Raw genomic sequence first — 17,094 nt, forward strand, 5'->3', positions numbered from 1 at the left:
CATTTTTTGTCTAATTATTTGGTGATGAACTTTGAACTAGAATTTTTCAATGGCAAATCCAAGACGCATTTAATCGGATTTAGGCCCTTATTTCCCTCATTTACTGCCAGTTCATGGTCGAAATAAACGAATGACATGGATTATTCAAAACAACTGTAAACATTTGAAAGAAAAGTCCCTCCATTTGAGAGACGGTAAAAGAAACAATGGTTCCTCCCAAACACTAATTCACAAATTCAAGCCAAAACAGGAAGTTCTCTCCATGGAGCCACAGGAAGTAAAACTAGTGAGAGTGGAAAAACAACAGGAAACCATAAAAGGGACAACACTGGAGAGTGGTAGATAGCATTTAGGCTGTATATGATGTGGAAAAACTGGGTAGCAGAACGCACGCACACACACACACACACACACACACACACACACACACACACACACACACACACACACACACACACACACACACACACACACACACACACACACTTTATAACGACTCAAAACAATTTCTGAATCGGTTTGAAAACTGTAATATGGATACTTTGCCGTGTATGATGCAAGCGTTTTTCACTTAAATTAACCTTCGGTAGCAATTGTCATTACGTATAAAATGCAAAAATATCTATAAAGAATCGTACCGTGCGCCGTCTCATCTGTATCGGTTTGAATGAATCGACTTTGAATGGAATCGTGAGGTTCTGTCCAACACCCGGGTAGAATGTGGCTGCATGACTTTACAACAAACAATCCACGGAACAATTTCCAAGTGGATTGAGAAATGGAAGCAACAGAATTGAATCGGAGCAGAGTATTGATTTTCTTCTGGGAGCAAATCACCAGTTTCAGTGGATGCAGATGATGGAATTTCCAAGTCGCTTCGGAGAAAAGCATCTGCTAAATGACAACATGTTATGCAACGAGCTCAAAACGTCTTTCACAATTAATGATGAAACTCACCAGAGAGTCCCGGATCACTTCACTCTTGTAAAAGCCTGGGAAAACAACGAGGAAAAGCTGGTTAAAATAAAGAAGAGAGAGGGAAGGACGCTTGCACAACACAACACAACTTCCTGCACTAAAAAAATCCCACTTTTCTGGTCGAGCGAAGTCATTAAGAGTGTGAATCCGAATGTTTAAGGTACGACAAAACCGTTAGCACAGTTAGCGTAGGGCATGGCTGCGGAGGGGATCAACTAGCCTAGCTCCAGTGACATTTCCCCCAGTATACTCCCCCAGAGTACTAAGGCATAAATGGTTACTACTACAGTTTTAAGTTCAAGTTAGCGCGTAACCTTGGTAGCTACACAGCGAGAGATAGAGCTAGCTCAGCCACTTCACTGCCCCCTGGTGGGAGTCTGGTGTATTACACGTATTACTATACGAAGCGGGGTATGTTTCGGCCCTGAGACGCCCACCTCTGGAGATGCGATCCCCCAGGCAGAGGTGGAGGCTGAAGTAGGTGTCGAGCAGGGGCGAGCCATTCCTGTTTACGATGTTCCGGGCCGCGATGCTCCGGAGGTGGCGCAGTCGTCTCTGTTCGTCAGCAAAACGGGGAAGAGAAAGGAAAGAGGGAGAGAAACTGTAAAGAAAACAGCCTGGAATTAACAGAACATTAATTTGCTCTTGGGCAAAAGAGAAATTCAGTAATAACATAACAATAACTTAAACCGATTTATTATTTGTTATCCATGCCCGTATTTAAGGCTTTGACGGAATGATTTTTTTTCTTATCGCGATGAAGAGCAACTTAAAACGGCGTATAGAAGTTTATTGACGGGGATGAGGGATGAATACAATCCGACTGTCGGGTACAGCCCTAGAAATAATAAATAATAATCGGACACACACAAAATAAATCAACCATATGTTTAATGGACTGTCCCTCCCACTCCTGCGCGGCACGCGAAGCTCAACGTACGAGCGGGAGCGGAGCGACTGAAAAGTTTCTCCAGAAGTCCTTGAACATAGCATGGAAGAAAGTCAGTGATGGTAACTCAACAATGATTATCGCGTTGTATATACTGTATATATATTAGGGATGCAACAGTACAGTGGGCTAACGGTATCAGAAGTTTTTTTTGTTGTTTTTTTTGTTTTTTTCTAAAAAACAAAAAGGTGTAAAAATGTTTTCATAGTAGTCGGTCACAAATAACTAGTGTAATGCTTTGTATGTACGACGGTGGGGAGGGGGGAGACGGAGTTTCAAGTTCATTGGTGGGTTGTTATAATTAAGTTCATCTAATTGGAAGCGCGCGCGCACGCACGCACGCACGCACGCACGCACGCACGCACGCACGCACGCACGCACGCACGCACGCACACACGCACACACACACACACACCGGTGATGATGGTAATGAGCTCAATACCGCCGTGTTGCGGTTATCATCACAGCCCTCCCTACTTGTATTATTACATTAAATAGGATACATACTTATTCATCCTGCACAGTATATCCCTCTGTATTTATATTTAATACTCACAGCCACACTAGCAACTATTGGTTGACCGATTAATTGGTTGGCTAATTAATTGGGTCGATATTTGGCGTTTTGAAATAATCGGCATCAGCTGACGAAAATGACAAAATTATCTTTTTTTTCTATACATATCGATTCTGAATATTTGAAATGGTTTCAATGCTCATTCTCCGCACAATCGATATACCGGTACCAGCTGCGCCTTCTCACTCTCTCTTCTCTCTGACAGCAATTAAAAAATATATTTTTACCTGGTTTACAAATGTAATGTATTGTAAAGCCGTCTGATCAAAGATTTCTTAATTTAAAATACAGTAAGTGCACTGCAGATAGAGTGCATATCTACTTAAGCAAAGAGACAATGCAGAAAATAACAATAGTGTTAAATAAATGTTAATTTATGTTCAGAAATTATGTGCCTCATTTATTATTAATATTATTATTATTATTATTAAATTGTTGTATTTTACCAGATGCAGAAGAAAACATCATATGAGCATTATACATATCTGCCATCAGCTGCCTCACTCTCTCATCGGCCATCGAAAAACCAATATCGGTCGACCGTATTTTTATTTGGCTACTTTTGTATATTTGGCTATTTCTGTACTTTTATTTGGCTACTTTTGTATATTTGGCTATTTTTGTATTGTTGTTTGTTTTTGAATTTCCCCACCCCCCCCCCAAACTGCTGACCTTACCACAGCAAATTCCTTGTATATAAAAATGTACTCGACCGAATGAACAGATTCTGATTATATGATTCATTTATAATAGATTATCGGTCATAGTTGTACAGTTTAACTGTGGGCCATGGCTTTTTTTTCTTTCTTTCTTTCTTTCTGTTTGATCTACAAAGACCAGAGCAGTAAGTATTATCCGTCTATTATTCACAGAACAAAGGCCTTGAGCTTTATGCTAAAATTAAACCGCTAATTCAGCAGACGTGACCTGTAATAACAGCCACGCGGTCTCATGTGAGCTATGGAGAGCGGAATTATATATGAACAGCGGCCATCTTACACACTCCCGAGAAGAAAAGACCAAAGAGCTACGATGCATTTCTCCGACTCTCAAGACTCTACAGCATATTTATGGCTGAACCAGGGAGCCCAAAATTTCAATTCTATGAGGAAACACGGCTCACAAAGACAAAAGACTCATTTCATCCGTCACCACGATAAACAAAACTTCAAAGGCCGGCATATTGTTTGTCCGTACTTTTTCCGCCGATTATTTACATGACGTTCAAGGGCCTTCATTTCGCAAAGTGGTTTGGGGACACAGTACAAAGCCTGCGCTCACGCTGATCTATGTTGAACGCTGCAGCTCTGTGAACGGTTTCCTGCAACAATGGAGTTCCAGTGCCTTCCAAGATACAAGCTGACGGGGACCCGAAACATAGGGCTTTGGTAATTTTGTCTCAGACGTTGTAGACACTGTCTTTATTTACTAAAAATATAGTAACGTAATATTTGTCTCTCCTTGTTCTATTTATTTTTTTTTTTCCAGAGAGAATTGGAGACGAGTTTCTGTTTGTGTTTCTGACGTTATGGGTGTTTTGCTGTTTGCTGTGTGTCTATATGATTTTTTCATGATAACTATTTTGTGTCCGGCTTTTCTTGAGAAACGTGGTTAGTCCAGTTTAAATAAAGAAAATGGAAATTTTTGCCCAGGCGGCCCAGATTCAGACAAGAAGTTTGATACCAATTTGATCGCTGTGTGTCCAGTATTGACATTGCAACAGGCGACACGCTAACCGTGCTAGCACAATGCACGGCTGCAGAGGGGATCAATGAGCCTGGCTCCTGTGAAATGAACGGAAGGGGAGCTGCCAGAGTCATCCACACAGAAGAAGATTAATTGAGACGACATGCGAGGACAGAAGCCAGGGAGCAGAACGTGAAAAAAGAGATTCCTATATCAGCAGCCTCATGGACAGTTTCTCTTCCCTTTGAGGCGCCTAAACGTCCGCACAGCAGAACCTCCACAGCACCTGACCGGCACCGTCCCCCCCCCCACCCACCCGTCCAGCCACCGGTCTAGAGCTAAATCTAAGTCATGGGATTCCCTTTAAGATTAAGAGCCTCGCAAACAAAACCGCTTCTTATTCCGTCATGCAGGGGGTTTTTTTGCGACCACCCTCCATTTGGAAATGAGTGGAAATGGACAGTGTGAATGGATGAAATTGGTCCACAGGCATAAAGAGAGCTGAGCGCAAATCAGTACCATGTTTAATGTATGAAACATAGCAATATATATTATATTATTATTATCTATATTATATACTATTTATATTTGTATAATATATATATATTATTATTATACATGGTATAATATTATTAGGGGTAATCATATTGGGGGCAGCACCTTATTGTTATTGTTCTGGAAAACATTTCCAGAATTTTTAAGCCAAAAACTATCTGGAACACCAAGTTCGGTATAAAACACGAACATCTGAACATCTGACACCGAAATATTTCCACCCCGGCAAAAACCTTCTGGAAGACATACTCCGGCATAAGCTAAGAACAGGCTTGAGGTGTCGTTTAACCCGCTACGTCACAAGGATCTCATGGTTTAAATTCCAACCAAATCGATCCACATACGCAGCAGTTATGATTGAAAAACCAAACAAACTTGACCCGAAATATTCATATGGTCTTGATTGGCTGACAAGTCACACGTCTCGTTCTAAAATGAACGAGATGAGATTTACAGTAAGACGCTTTATGACGTCATATTATTTACTCAGAATTATATTTACAGTATGACACTTCATGGCGTCTTCATATTGTTTACTATAAATGTAAAGATTCTGATTGAGTATGTCCAGTTGGACCGTGTCCAGTGTGCAGCGTGGACTCGGCGTGGTATTTCTCCATAGCTTCTTACCTGGTAGATTTCAGTAGATCTGTTAGATTGATATTTTAAATCCGTGGTCAACATTCATTAGTCTGCTTAATGTGAAAAAGAACAAAAGATCATCCTTAAAATGTTGTCAGCGCGTCCCTCGAAAACACTGAAGTGTGCGACTCGGTGATGCGTTGGAAAAATGGAAGATGTGCAATGGTAATTACCCACAGAAATACAACGTTTTTCGTATTTCATGGAAACGTAGCTTACTGAAAATGTCATCCGAGAAAAAAACAAATAAACTCGGTGCCCGACACGGCACCAAACGGCCACCGCTCACTGAGAGTGCAGCTCTATTTCCACAGACAACACGGTGAGTTTCTAACAATGAGAAGTTCTGGTTTACAGGCAAACATGGACGGTTGTTTTGAGCACCAGGAGGGTTGCCATGTGTAGACCGCGTAGTGGTTGCACCGCAAGACGAGCAACCAGGCGACGACAGACGGCCGATGCTGCGCTCAAGTAAACTCGGAAAATCGTGCTGCGTTTCAGAAAACCCGGGAAACTGTAAAACTCAACCCAACATGACGAAACTGGACCTCGGGAATTGCTGCCTGCAGCTATATTTATTACTTTCATAATAATTATATCTATTTTAATTTAAAATGATGTAATAAAAATAATTGTCACGGGTAAACAATAGCATTTGCCAGTAGCACTGTTGCTAGGTTAAAATTAAAATGTAGTACAGGCATTAATGACAACTGCAATGATTTATTTTATTTTGTTAGTTGAACAATGTGATTAGATGGTATGAAAAACTTTTTTATCTCGGCTAATTTAATTTAATGTTTGAATTGTGTTTTACTTAATTTCTTTTTATTTCATCCATTTATTCATTTTCACCATTTTCCAATTGGGGGCTCATGCTCAGGAATTTTGCACCACCACTGCAAAGTGGCTGCTTGAAAATGTGACAATAAACAAATTCCGCAATTCAAAATGTATTTTAAAGCGTTCTGAAACTGTCTCTTTCCAAGATGGCGGCGAGTGCAAACCCCAAAAAAACTTGAGGCTTCAAATCTTCAAATGTTCCAATCCAAGCTTCGACTACATCTAGACGGACAGTGTGAGCTGGGGCTACATTTAAAGTAAACTCTTGAAAACTGTAACTTGTGCTGCGTTTTACAAAACCTCGGAAACTAAAATAATCGTTCAAAGACGACGTTTTCGCACTGCAGGAAGTTCAAAGAACGATTGGAGGAGCCAACCTTTCTTTTGTGTCCACACTGAGTCATCCAGGAATGATCGTAATTCTTTAAACACGGCTCTTCAAGGATATTTAAACCGAGCGCCAGAAAACAAACATACAGTGACGTAATTGCACGTTGTAACTTGTGCTGCATTTCACAGAACCAGGAAAACTAATGCATACCTAAAATGACTAAACTGGACCCTGTGTATTGCTGGCTGCAGCTATTCTTTTCTTGTTATTGTTAGGTGCTCATGGTTAGCTGTTTAGGGATTTATTGTATATTGCCATTTTTCTATCTTTCTAGTTAATATAAGTTTATTGTATAGCTTCCATTTCTTTATTGTTTATTGCATTTGATGTGAATGCTGTGACGCAGCATTTTCCCCAACGGGGATGAATGAAGAATCCATCTATCGAGTTTTAGTATCATCTAATAACTCCATCGATCCCTGCTGCCAGTTTGCACTCATGTTTCCTCAAAGTCGTACAAAAACGTTGCTATTGATAGTTCAAAGCAGAATTCTACAAGAACAACAAGCTTTTCTATCACGATTAATGCGCATGTCCCGTGGAGCTAAGGACAGCTGACTTTGGTCATTCCATCGATCTGCTGAGAGGAGGTAAAACGACACCACATCATACGCACAGAAATAACCTCTGTTTATAATTACACTTAGTTTAGACCACATTCTCCCGTAATCTTTAGATCAGATGAGTGATTTGGCATTTAGCATTAGATGCTACTGTATAGATAGATAGATAGATAGACATATAGACAAATACAATAACCTATAAATGAACTGGAATAAATGTAACCAACGACGACACACTTTAACACATGATCAAATATTTTCACCCACATCCCTCGTCCTCTAGGTAAAAAAAAAATAAATAAAATCAAGAAAAGAGAAAGAGCTTTTTCTTGTACCAAGTTTGACCTGAGCGTAAGGAAGGAAGAAAATAATAATAAGTCTCAGGAAATTCCTGTATAAACAGCTGTTGTTTTGGGAGACAAAGTCCAAAAGTTCCTTGCTGGTAGGGAATAAAAGTTTATGGGTATTAATAGCTGGAAGAAGTACAATCATCTCAGGAGTTTGGAAGGGTTTTGCTAAAATAAATATCAAGGTAAAGGCTGTAAATACTGTGTGTAGACTCCAGTGTTATTATTCTAATGGAGGGCAGAGCAAAAGGGAAGGTTCAAAGAAGATCGCTCTTTGTCCAAAATGACTGCAATCATTAACCTCACTCACCTTCCCACCATAAAACACCACTGGGATATTTGTCTGTCTGGGCTATTTGAAGAAAAACAGCAGAACTAAGTGGAATTGACAGGGCCCAGACTGCGACTATTTAGTTGCATTTGCGACCATTTTTGGAGACAGCGCTACTAAATTTTCTAACTAGCACCAGCGTGACTCGCAAATATGCCGACCGTTTGTTTTTTTTTGTTTGTTTTTGGTGGTGTTTTTTTAAACGTCACCTGTGGAGTCACAGAGAGTGTGACCAAGTCTCCATTACGCACAGTGCTTGCTTTGTTCCATAAGGACACGTAAAAATAACCTACATCTAAAATAAAAACGCTGTTCTGGCAGGCCGATCAGGGGCATCCCATCACTGGCGTCAGCATTACTGGCAGCGCATTGTCGGTACTGTCGGAGAGGGACAACGGTACGCAAATGCGCCCCAATCGCTCCCTCTCCGCACCTATAAAAAACAAAGTGCACGGACAAAGCTCACTCACTTGCACGCACAAAGAGGATGTATGTGGACGTATGCGCCCAACATCTTTCTAAAAAAATATATATATACATTTATGCTCAAACACATACTGCAGAAGCGCCATACCACGTACTGGCTTGCTTTGGTCCCATACTCCTTCAGACCTCTGCAGGCCATAGATGGCCAAAGCTGGGAAGGGGTGGTCGCGAAACTACAGGAAGCGAAGTTTGCCGCGGTGATCCTCCCTGACCAGGGAGCTATGCAACATCTGCTGAATGTGAGCCATGATCGCACCTGGCTCAGACCTGAAGCAAACCAGGACCCAGAGGTAGACACCACATCTTGGTAGATACCAGTGCTCCCCGCCATCTTTCAGCGTGGGTGCCGGATCGGCGTGTCCACTGCGAAAGACCTTCTTCACCAAATCCACAAAGAGCTAAACACTCTCTCAATAAGTACCTGGAGACAGGAGCTCACTTTGTGTCTTTAATGTAAAACTGGGAAACAGCACAGAAATATGCAGATTAAGGATTGGTCTCTATGCAGATGTAAATAACCCGTTATTACATTGTCATAGCTCCTACACTGAATGCATACAGAAATAAAATGGCCAATTCTGGCCATTTTTATATGCCTGGGTTCTGATGTCATACTACCATCACAATGATATGATGTAACAATTCAGACTGGGGCCGCTTAGGGGGGGGAACATATTTTTTAATTTTATTTTAGGAGTTAATATACAGATTTGATTCCCGGAACACCACGGTCGACCGGCTTCCTTCTCCCAGGGCAACGACTCCCCTCCTCTCTTCTGGAGTGAAGGACCTCAAGCTGCTGTGTTGACTGGTGAAGGCGTGGACAGTCTTGGCTGTCACGGGGGCTGGCCTGGCTGCTGCGCTGCTGGATGGTCCCAGCGGTGGCTGCTGGGCGGAGAAGCTAGCTGCCAGCGGTTACCTGTGGTGGCTGCCGTGTCTGCTTCTTCCCTGGTCCGCCACCGGACACCCTAGGTGCTGCTGCTGCCAGTCGGGAGCGGGTTGGTGCTGGGGCCGCCCATTGACCCACTGGTGGCTCTTCCCCATGCCGGAGAGCCTCTCTACAGGTGCCAGTGTGGCAGTTTCGCCTACCACACACCACCCAAGAAGCGTTTTCAGGGCCCTCCGGCACTGAGACAGACGACGGGGGGTTGTTAACATCAGTTTATTGTAGAGAGTGGGCCAGCCTGAATTAGCCCAGGAGCAGATAAGACACATGTCATGACATGGGTCCTATCCTGAGTGTGTGTGGGGATGGGGGTTTTACCTGCTGCTCGTCATTAGACCAAGCAACAGGTATGCAGCCACTCTGATCCCAATCGCCTAGATCCAGGTCAAGTGCGGCCACTCAAACCAGACCATCCCCACACCACAGCTATTTTTGCAAGAGGGGAACGCTGAAGTAAGGAAAATTACCACCTGCAGCTTCGATCAGATCGTTCTTTTCTCCAAACAAAGCAAATAAAAACTCTAGTTGTATTTAATTTACTCCATTTACTGCTGCTGCTCTGCTGTAAAGCAGATCACTCCTGAAAAAAGCGTGCCTGTCCTCCTCCTACCTCTCGCAGTCCAGCGGCAAATATGCCGCAGCTCGGCACGGTCTGCGAGCCGGTGGTTGGGACCGAGAGGACATTCTGTCGGTGATGGTCGGGTTTATTTCCCACTTTCATGGCCACATCTGCCGAATTACTGGACCTTCTGGTTCAAGGTGCACGCTCCCTTGTACACACAAACTCTCCTCTCCGGAGGAGATGGAGACGTGCCAGTGCATCATGCATCTCCGCCGTCACAGACTTTGCACACCGTTACCGGGAATGTATCTCTCTAATGTGTGTTCACTGTGTAGATTCTTTTCGAATTTCGTTCCTGTAGCCCTTGTGCCAGGTGGGAGGGTGCAGTGTGCGTTGAGGGATGCGGTGAAGCGGACCCCTCAAGAGCTGACCACAGCTCCTTAACGCCAAGTCGGTTTAGAGCGGGGAGCCGCAGTCTACTCCGCATGGCCCACACCCCGCAGCGCACACTGCATTTGTTTACCGGTGGATCTTGACTGCCCCAATATGGTGACCCATGTCAAATAATATTACCCTTAAAAATGTAACGCTCATTTAGATCGATTTTCCGTTTTTTTTTATCAGAATCGTGACACCCCTAATACTTAAAAACCAAGGCATTTATTAGCAATACAGTCAAGATGGAAAAAATATGAATGTGTTGTGTTGCATGTCGATTTGGGGGATGGGAGCTCAGGAGGTAGAGCTGGTGGTCTAGTAATCTAAAGGTTGCTGGTTTGATCTCAGGCTCCTCCTGTTAGCATGCTGTAGTGTCCTTGAGCAAGACACTTAACTCCTAATTGCTCCTGATGGCTGCGTCCGTCGGTGATTGAATAATTGTAGGTCGCTTTGGATAAAAGCGTCTGCTAAATGTAATGTAATGTAATGATTTCAGTTGTACTTCTAAATGTTGTGCTGGTGCTCCTAAAATTTTCAATAGGGAGCACCAGTGCTCCCAGTGGAAAAAGTTAGTCTGGATCCCTGTGACCTCAGTAGAAGTCTGTCTAATTTAGATAGTTTATGCATTCCAGTGTTTCCCCTAGGATGGAGTTTTAGCAGCAAAGGTAAAGCAAGCACATCTAGCCCCCTATTGTTTTTGTTCAGATTTTTGTTATTATTTTTCTCCTTAGCATTTTTTCCGGCCAAAAGTGTCTGGTGGGTTTGGAGGTGTGCGTCTCAGACATCTTGTGGTCCAAATTTGATCCACATTGATCCATATTTGGAAGAGGAATGAGTGATAACTGTTGCAAAACTACGAGAAGTTGCAGAACATTCGTGCATCGCCGATACACGTGGTGGAGCGGGATGAAACTTGGAGCGGGGCGATTTGTGACATCATCATCATCCAATTTGTTACATATGCATGATGATAATGATGATGAGTATTATTATTATTACTATTATTATTATTATATGTTATTGTGAGCACTCCATTGGTTTGTAGTGTGCATGATTTGTGCTGGGTCGAGACGACTAGACATAACACCCAGCTTTTCGTTTGATATTCTATCTGTATTGCCTTTTTTGTAAGTAAACACATTCTGCTTGCATCAAAGCCGGTGCAGTGTGCCTCCTTATCTTACAGCATTCGAGCCAGTCGTAACAGCCTGTAGGAGCCGATGATGCGTTCTGTGGGACTCTGAACATTGTAACTCATGTTAGTAGTCCTGCCGCGTGTCACCAGAAGTCGGAAAACTGTAATTGGTCACAGAGAATCGTCACAGCTTCATTCCGCCACTCCGTCATCATTGCCGGACACGGCACCAAACCGCCACGTGTCCGTCACTGTGTCATCATTGCGCGACACAGCACCAAACGGTCACCTGTCTGTCACTCTGTCATCATTGCGCGACACAGCACCAAACGGTCACGTGTCTGTCACTCTGTCATCATTGCGCGACACGGCACACAAGGGAATATAAGACATAAACCACCGAGTACAAGCAGTTTATTAACTGTCTGAGCAGAGAGGAGAACACAGTGGATCACCCCGACACTGCTGTCCAGAATTCGTATCACAATCTGCCTCTGAGAGTACAGTCTATTCCCACATGCACCAAGGTGAGATAAAACAATGACAAGCCCTGGTTTACAAGTCCTGTTTAACAGGGAAAGATTTAACAGTGATGACAGGGAAGAGAACAACGTGGAAAAACACATCTGTGAAGGCAGTTACATAAATTTGATTCCATCCATAGTAAGTATAATTCCAAAGTAATGGTAGTCGACAATAAACGTTATATTTCAAAGCCAAATACCTTGCCATTTTAGGATTAGATTGTATTTGTTTAAAGACAATTAATTTAGTTATCAGTCATGTTGTATTGTATAAGTTGTTCGGATTTTTATCATTATTTTTCGGGATAAGTGTCTCGTACAACCACAGTACTCATGGACATGGTTGAGGTCTCGTTGGAACCAGGGCGTTTCAGACATCTTGTGGTTCAAGTTTGATCCACATCATCACACATTTGGAGCAGGAATTAGTGAAAAACCCTTGCAAAGTGACCAGACGTCACAGAACGTGGCATATCGTGATTAGTTTATGGAGCGCGGCACTTTGTGACATCTCAAGGAGGTAGCATCTGGTGAGAAGCGCGATGTAGACAGCATTGGTATGTAGTGGTTGCTTTGCGCTGGTTTTCTCGCTGGTTTGAGATGACAGAGAGCTGGAGCCGATGCTGCGTTCAATGGAAACTCTGAAAATTGTAACTCGTTTTAGGAGTAATGCCGATGTAAAAATGTGCGACAGCACAGACTGATGCTTCATTCCATGGGAACTAGAAAATTTGTAATTGGCGTCGATACAAAGTGATGGTGTGTTTTACAGGAACTCGCAAAACTGTAATTTGTAGCAAACACAACCAACCTGGACCGTGTGTATTGCTGCCTACAGCTATATTTATTATGAACGTATGTATATGTATGTGACAAATAATCTCTTGAACTTGAACTTGAACTATTATTAAAAACAGAAATCCAAAAGATCTTCAGAAGCTTTTGGCAGTTAATATGCGTTTCAGCCACCAGGTGTCCAAGTCTCACGAGACTACGGACCTGGAAGGGCAGCGTATGCTACGGTGTGTTTACACTTGTAGCCGGCAAGCTGCAAACACTTAGCCCCTGCCTATGCTTTACTCACAGGTGTGTGAATTTACCTGGATATATAGCGTCCATAAAGCAAAATAATATAACGTTAGATTCTAAAGAGATAAGACGCAGCCCTCACCAGCTGCTAGATGCATAATGAGGAAACACTGCATTCCGTTGTCCCTCAAACAATGAATGAAAATCTCCATATAAAGCAAATAATTATGTTGAAAAATATTATGAATACGTCAACAAAAAAATGTACATCTGAATATAAAGAAAGGTCTCTCACTAGATATATACATTCATATATACATATACATTCACTCCGCATGTGAAGAACGGTCAATGACCAAATTGCAAATGTATTGATAAATTATTATATTTTGGAAAGCATTTGGTGATGTTCTTTACTGTATAAACTCTAAAAGGTGGCCATAATTGGTAGATTCAGCCATTTTAAGTTTATTATTTAAATATATTATTCAAAAAGTACAAAGATAATATTTGAGTTAAACATGTGCCTGTGGCATGTCTGAATATCAGTGGGGGTTTTTATGCTAATTTTCTGCTGAAGTTATTATGTCAATATATAGATGATCTGCATATGTGATGCAGAGGCATTTCCCCTGGATGAATTTACTCATGGACTGATTAATTTATGACTGGAATTTTTACAAGTACCTAATACTTTTGCACAGTATTGTATGTAACACACACACACACACACACACACACACACACACACACACACACACACCCTGCCTTATATTATTTAGCTCCCCCTTGTGCCGCCAAAACAGCTCTGACCCGTGGGGGTGAGGCCCCCATGGATCGACTTGTTGTTCCAGCACATCCCACAGATGCTCAATTGGATTGCGATCTGGGGAATTTGGAGATCAAGTCAACACCTTGAACTCTTTGTCAAACCATTCCTGAATCATTTTTGCGGTGTGGCAAGACACACTACCCTGCTGAAAGATTCCATTACCGTTGCCATGAAGGGGTAAACTTGGTCTGCAACAATGTTTAGGTACTGTAGGTGGTACGTGTCAAAGTAACATCCACATAAATACGAGGACCCAAGGTTTCCCAGCAGAACACTACCCAAAGCATCATGCTGCCTCCACCAGCTTTCCTTCGTCCAATAGTGCATCCTGGTGCCATCTCTTCCCCAGGTAAACAACGCACATAAACCCAGCCCCAACCATCCACATGATGTAAAGAAAACATGATTCATCAGACCAGGCCACCTTCTTCCATTGTTCCATGGACACATTCTGACGCTCACATGCCCATCGTAGGCACATTCGGCGGTGGACATGGGCACTCTGACTGGTCTATGGCTACACAGACCCATACGCAGCAAGCTGTGATGCACTGTGTGTTCTGACACCTTTCTATCATAGCAGCATTAACCTTTTCAGCAATTTGTGCTACAGTAGCTCTTCTGTGGGATCGAACCAGACGGGCTAGACTTTGCTCCCCACGTGCAGCAATGAGGCTTGGGTGCCCATGACCCTGTCGCCAGTTCACCAGTTGTCCTTCCTTGAACCACTTTTGGTAGGTACTAACCACTGCATACCAGGAACACCCCACAAGACCTGCCGTTTTGGAGATGCTCCCAGTCGTCTAGCCATCACAATTTGGCCCACGGTTAGATCCTTACGTTTGCTTTCTCCTGCTTCCAATACACCAACTTCAAGAACCGATGTTCACTCGCTGTCTAATATATCCCACCCCTTGACAGGTGCCATTGGAACGAGATGATCAATGTTATTCACTTCACCTCTCAGTGGTTTTAATGTTGTGGCTGATCAGTATCTATATATACAGTCCTATTTTTGACAGAGAATGAATTGTTAATACACATATCCATCCATAATCCATACTGAATCTTTTCTGGGGGTTTTTTTTAGTTAATTTGTAGTTTTAATGTATATTGCCAATGATATATATTTTTCGTTAATTGGTTTATTTTACATTGCCATGTTTTAGGTCTATTATATGCTGTAAATGTAGTTAATCTTTAGGTTCATATCAGTGTTTCGTTTTTTTTTTGCATTTTCTGTTTATTACTACCTAACTATCTATCTGACAGCTGAGCTCCAGCATGGTGCTGCTGTTTCACCGCAGCCAAGGTGCAGACTGAATCCACCGTTTTATTGATCTGTCCTGCACTTCCCTGCCTGTTAGCCCGCTAGCTGGAGCGGCTAACCAGTCCAGTCAGCCGGGCTGGCCCCGCGGGCCCGGGCTCGGACCCTGGCAGTGGTTTATGAGAAACAGTGTTAAGTTTGAAAAGAGGGACGTTTCGTCATATTTGCTGGAGGGAGGCGGAGCTGTACCTGCTGGGACGAGAGATCGACGTGCAGGGACCTGGAGGACGACGCTCCGGAGGCGGCGGGGGGAGCCGCATCCCGGCCGGTGAGGGAGTTCATCCTCCGAGAGGGCGGCGGCGGCGGCGGCGGCGGCGGCGGCGGCTTAGCGCGTCCTGCTGCTGCTTTTACTCCTCGGACGGTGAGAGTGAGGCCGGGAGAGCGGACATGTTTGTTTGTTTGAACGCTGTAGTAAAAGCGCCGCTGTCAGCGAACCGAGCGACGTAAACACGGCAGCGTCTTCGCCACTCACTCGCTTCCGGATTCCGTCCGTGGCGGGAGGCGGAGCCGATGTGCCGCGGTCTCTGATTGGTCCGGACCAACGTCCGTCTAACGAAGGGCGATGACGTTCGTAGATAGGCGTGTTACGATTGGTCAGTTGGTGTTTCCGGGAAGAGGGCGGGGCCTGCACGGGTAACTGTCAACGCTGCGTAAAACCCGGAAGTTGTAAGAGACAACGTGACTTGCAGGTGACACTTTTTTTATTTTTTTAAATGATCACAATAAACAAACAAAAGCTTTAAAAATGTATTTAATAATATATTGCAATTTATTGCATGATATATTAATTTTTATTAAATTCAAGGGGCTTTATTGGCAGGTAAATATATAACAGTGCAGTGTTACAGTTTGAAAATATAGATGAAATATCAATATGAGTGAAGATAAGCGCAAATAAAATATAATTTGTTATTATTTCACAAATTACTTTTAAGAGTCGCTTTTATATACAGTGAATATAATATTAATAATAAAATAAAAACATAATATGGTCATAACATTTTTTATATATTCTTGAATAAAAGGACAATTAATGTGTGTATTGCAAAATCGTGTGTGTGTGTGTGTGTGTGTGTGTGGTCGGAAAACCAAAGCAGTTATTGATCATGAAATCTATTTTCACGTTTTTTTTTTTAATGTTAATCTTAAATCAACATTTACGTAGAAAGGACAGAATAACCTAGAGATGGCAGTTATTAAGGAATAAAAAAAAATAAAAATAAAGCCATCAGCTGTGTGGACACCAAAAGAGAGACACACACACGTCCCACTTTGAAAACATACAAAAGTTTAATTTAAATATTGGCAGATGACAGGTCACAGTATTCACTGCAGAAAGGCCTTTGCTGGGGTTTTATTGCTGGAGAATTTATTGCACATGGATTTACGCCGTAAAGCCAGGAGAGAAATTTCCATCTCAACACTAACAGTGTTTCCTTCTGATTCCCACCGTTTGTCTTCCACGCCTCCAATACATACACGCGCTCATTTTCTTTTTAACTAATATCAGTGACAGCCTCATAACAAAAATAAAGTTATTCTCTTCCTGTGATTGCTTCTCCTTCGATTTGGTTTTACAGAGAGAAAGGCAACACGCCCATATGACAATCTGTCTGAGGGAATTCTCGTGTGAAAGGCCGTCGTTACTATTACTTGTTTATTTTTGACAAAAAACTCCAAAACAAAAAAAGGTCATCACCAACACGGGAGGGGGGAAAAGTGCATCAGTATAATTTGTTGAAGAAAAAGGTAAGAGAATTAGGCTTTTCCTTCTGGACAAAACAACAATTAATACTTTCCGGTAAACAATCAACAATCAAAGCATCCGCTTTCCTACTTCCAACTTTTCACTGTACTATTTGAGTCTTTGGCTGAATGAAGAGCTTGGTTCTTATTTCCCACAGTGGTATTTATTAATATATATATATATATATATATATATATATATATATA

At 42.5% G+C, this 17,094-nt stretch overlaps 1 protein-coding gene across 2 annotated transcripts in view; it reads right to left on the reverse strand.

Moving 5' to 3' along the window:
* The window catches only part of uvrag (UV radiation resistance associated gene), a 131,784-nt gene extending 116,266 nt beyond the window's left edge, over nucleotides 1–15,518 (reverse strand). For both annotated transcript variants that reach the window (XM_080013706.1, XM_080013705.1), the window contains exons 1-3: nucleotides 15,331–15,518; nucleotides 1,416–1,533; nucleotides 958–992 (exon numbers count right to left, since the gene is read on the reverse strand). In XM_080013706.1, coding sequence (XP_079869832.1) covers nucleotides 958–992; nucleotides 1,416–1,533; nucleotides 15,331–15,423 — 246 coding nt within the window. In that variant the 5' untranslated portion in view covers nucleotides 15,424–15,518. The remainder of the gene's footprint in view (nucleotides 1–957; nucleotides 993–1,415; nucleotides 1,534–15,330) is intronic.
* Between the last annotated feature and the right edge of the window lie 1,576 nt (nucleotides 15,519–17,094).

The sequence above is a fragment of the Zeus faber genome (assembly GCF_960531495.2).
Source record: "Zeus faber genome assembly, chromosome: 14".
NCBI classification, from domain to species: Eukaryota; Metazoa; Chordata; class Actinopteri; order Zeiformes; family Zeidae; genus Zeus; species Zeus faber.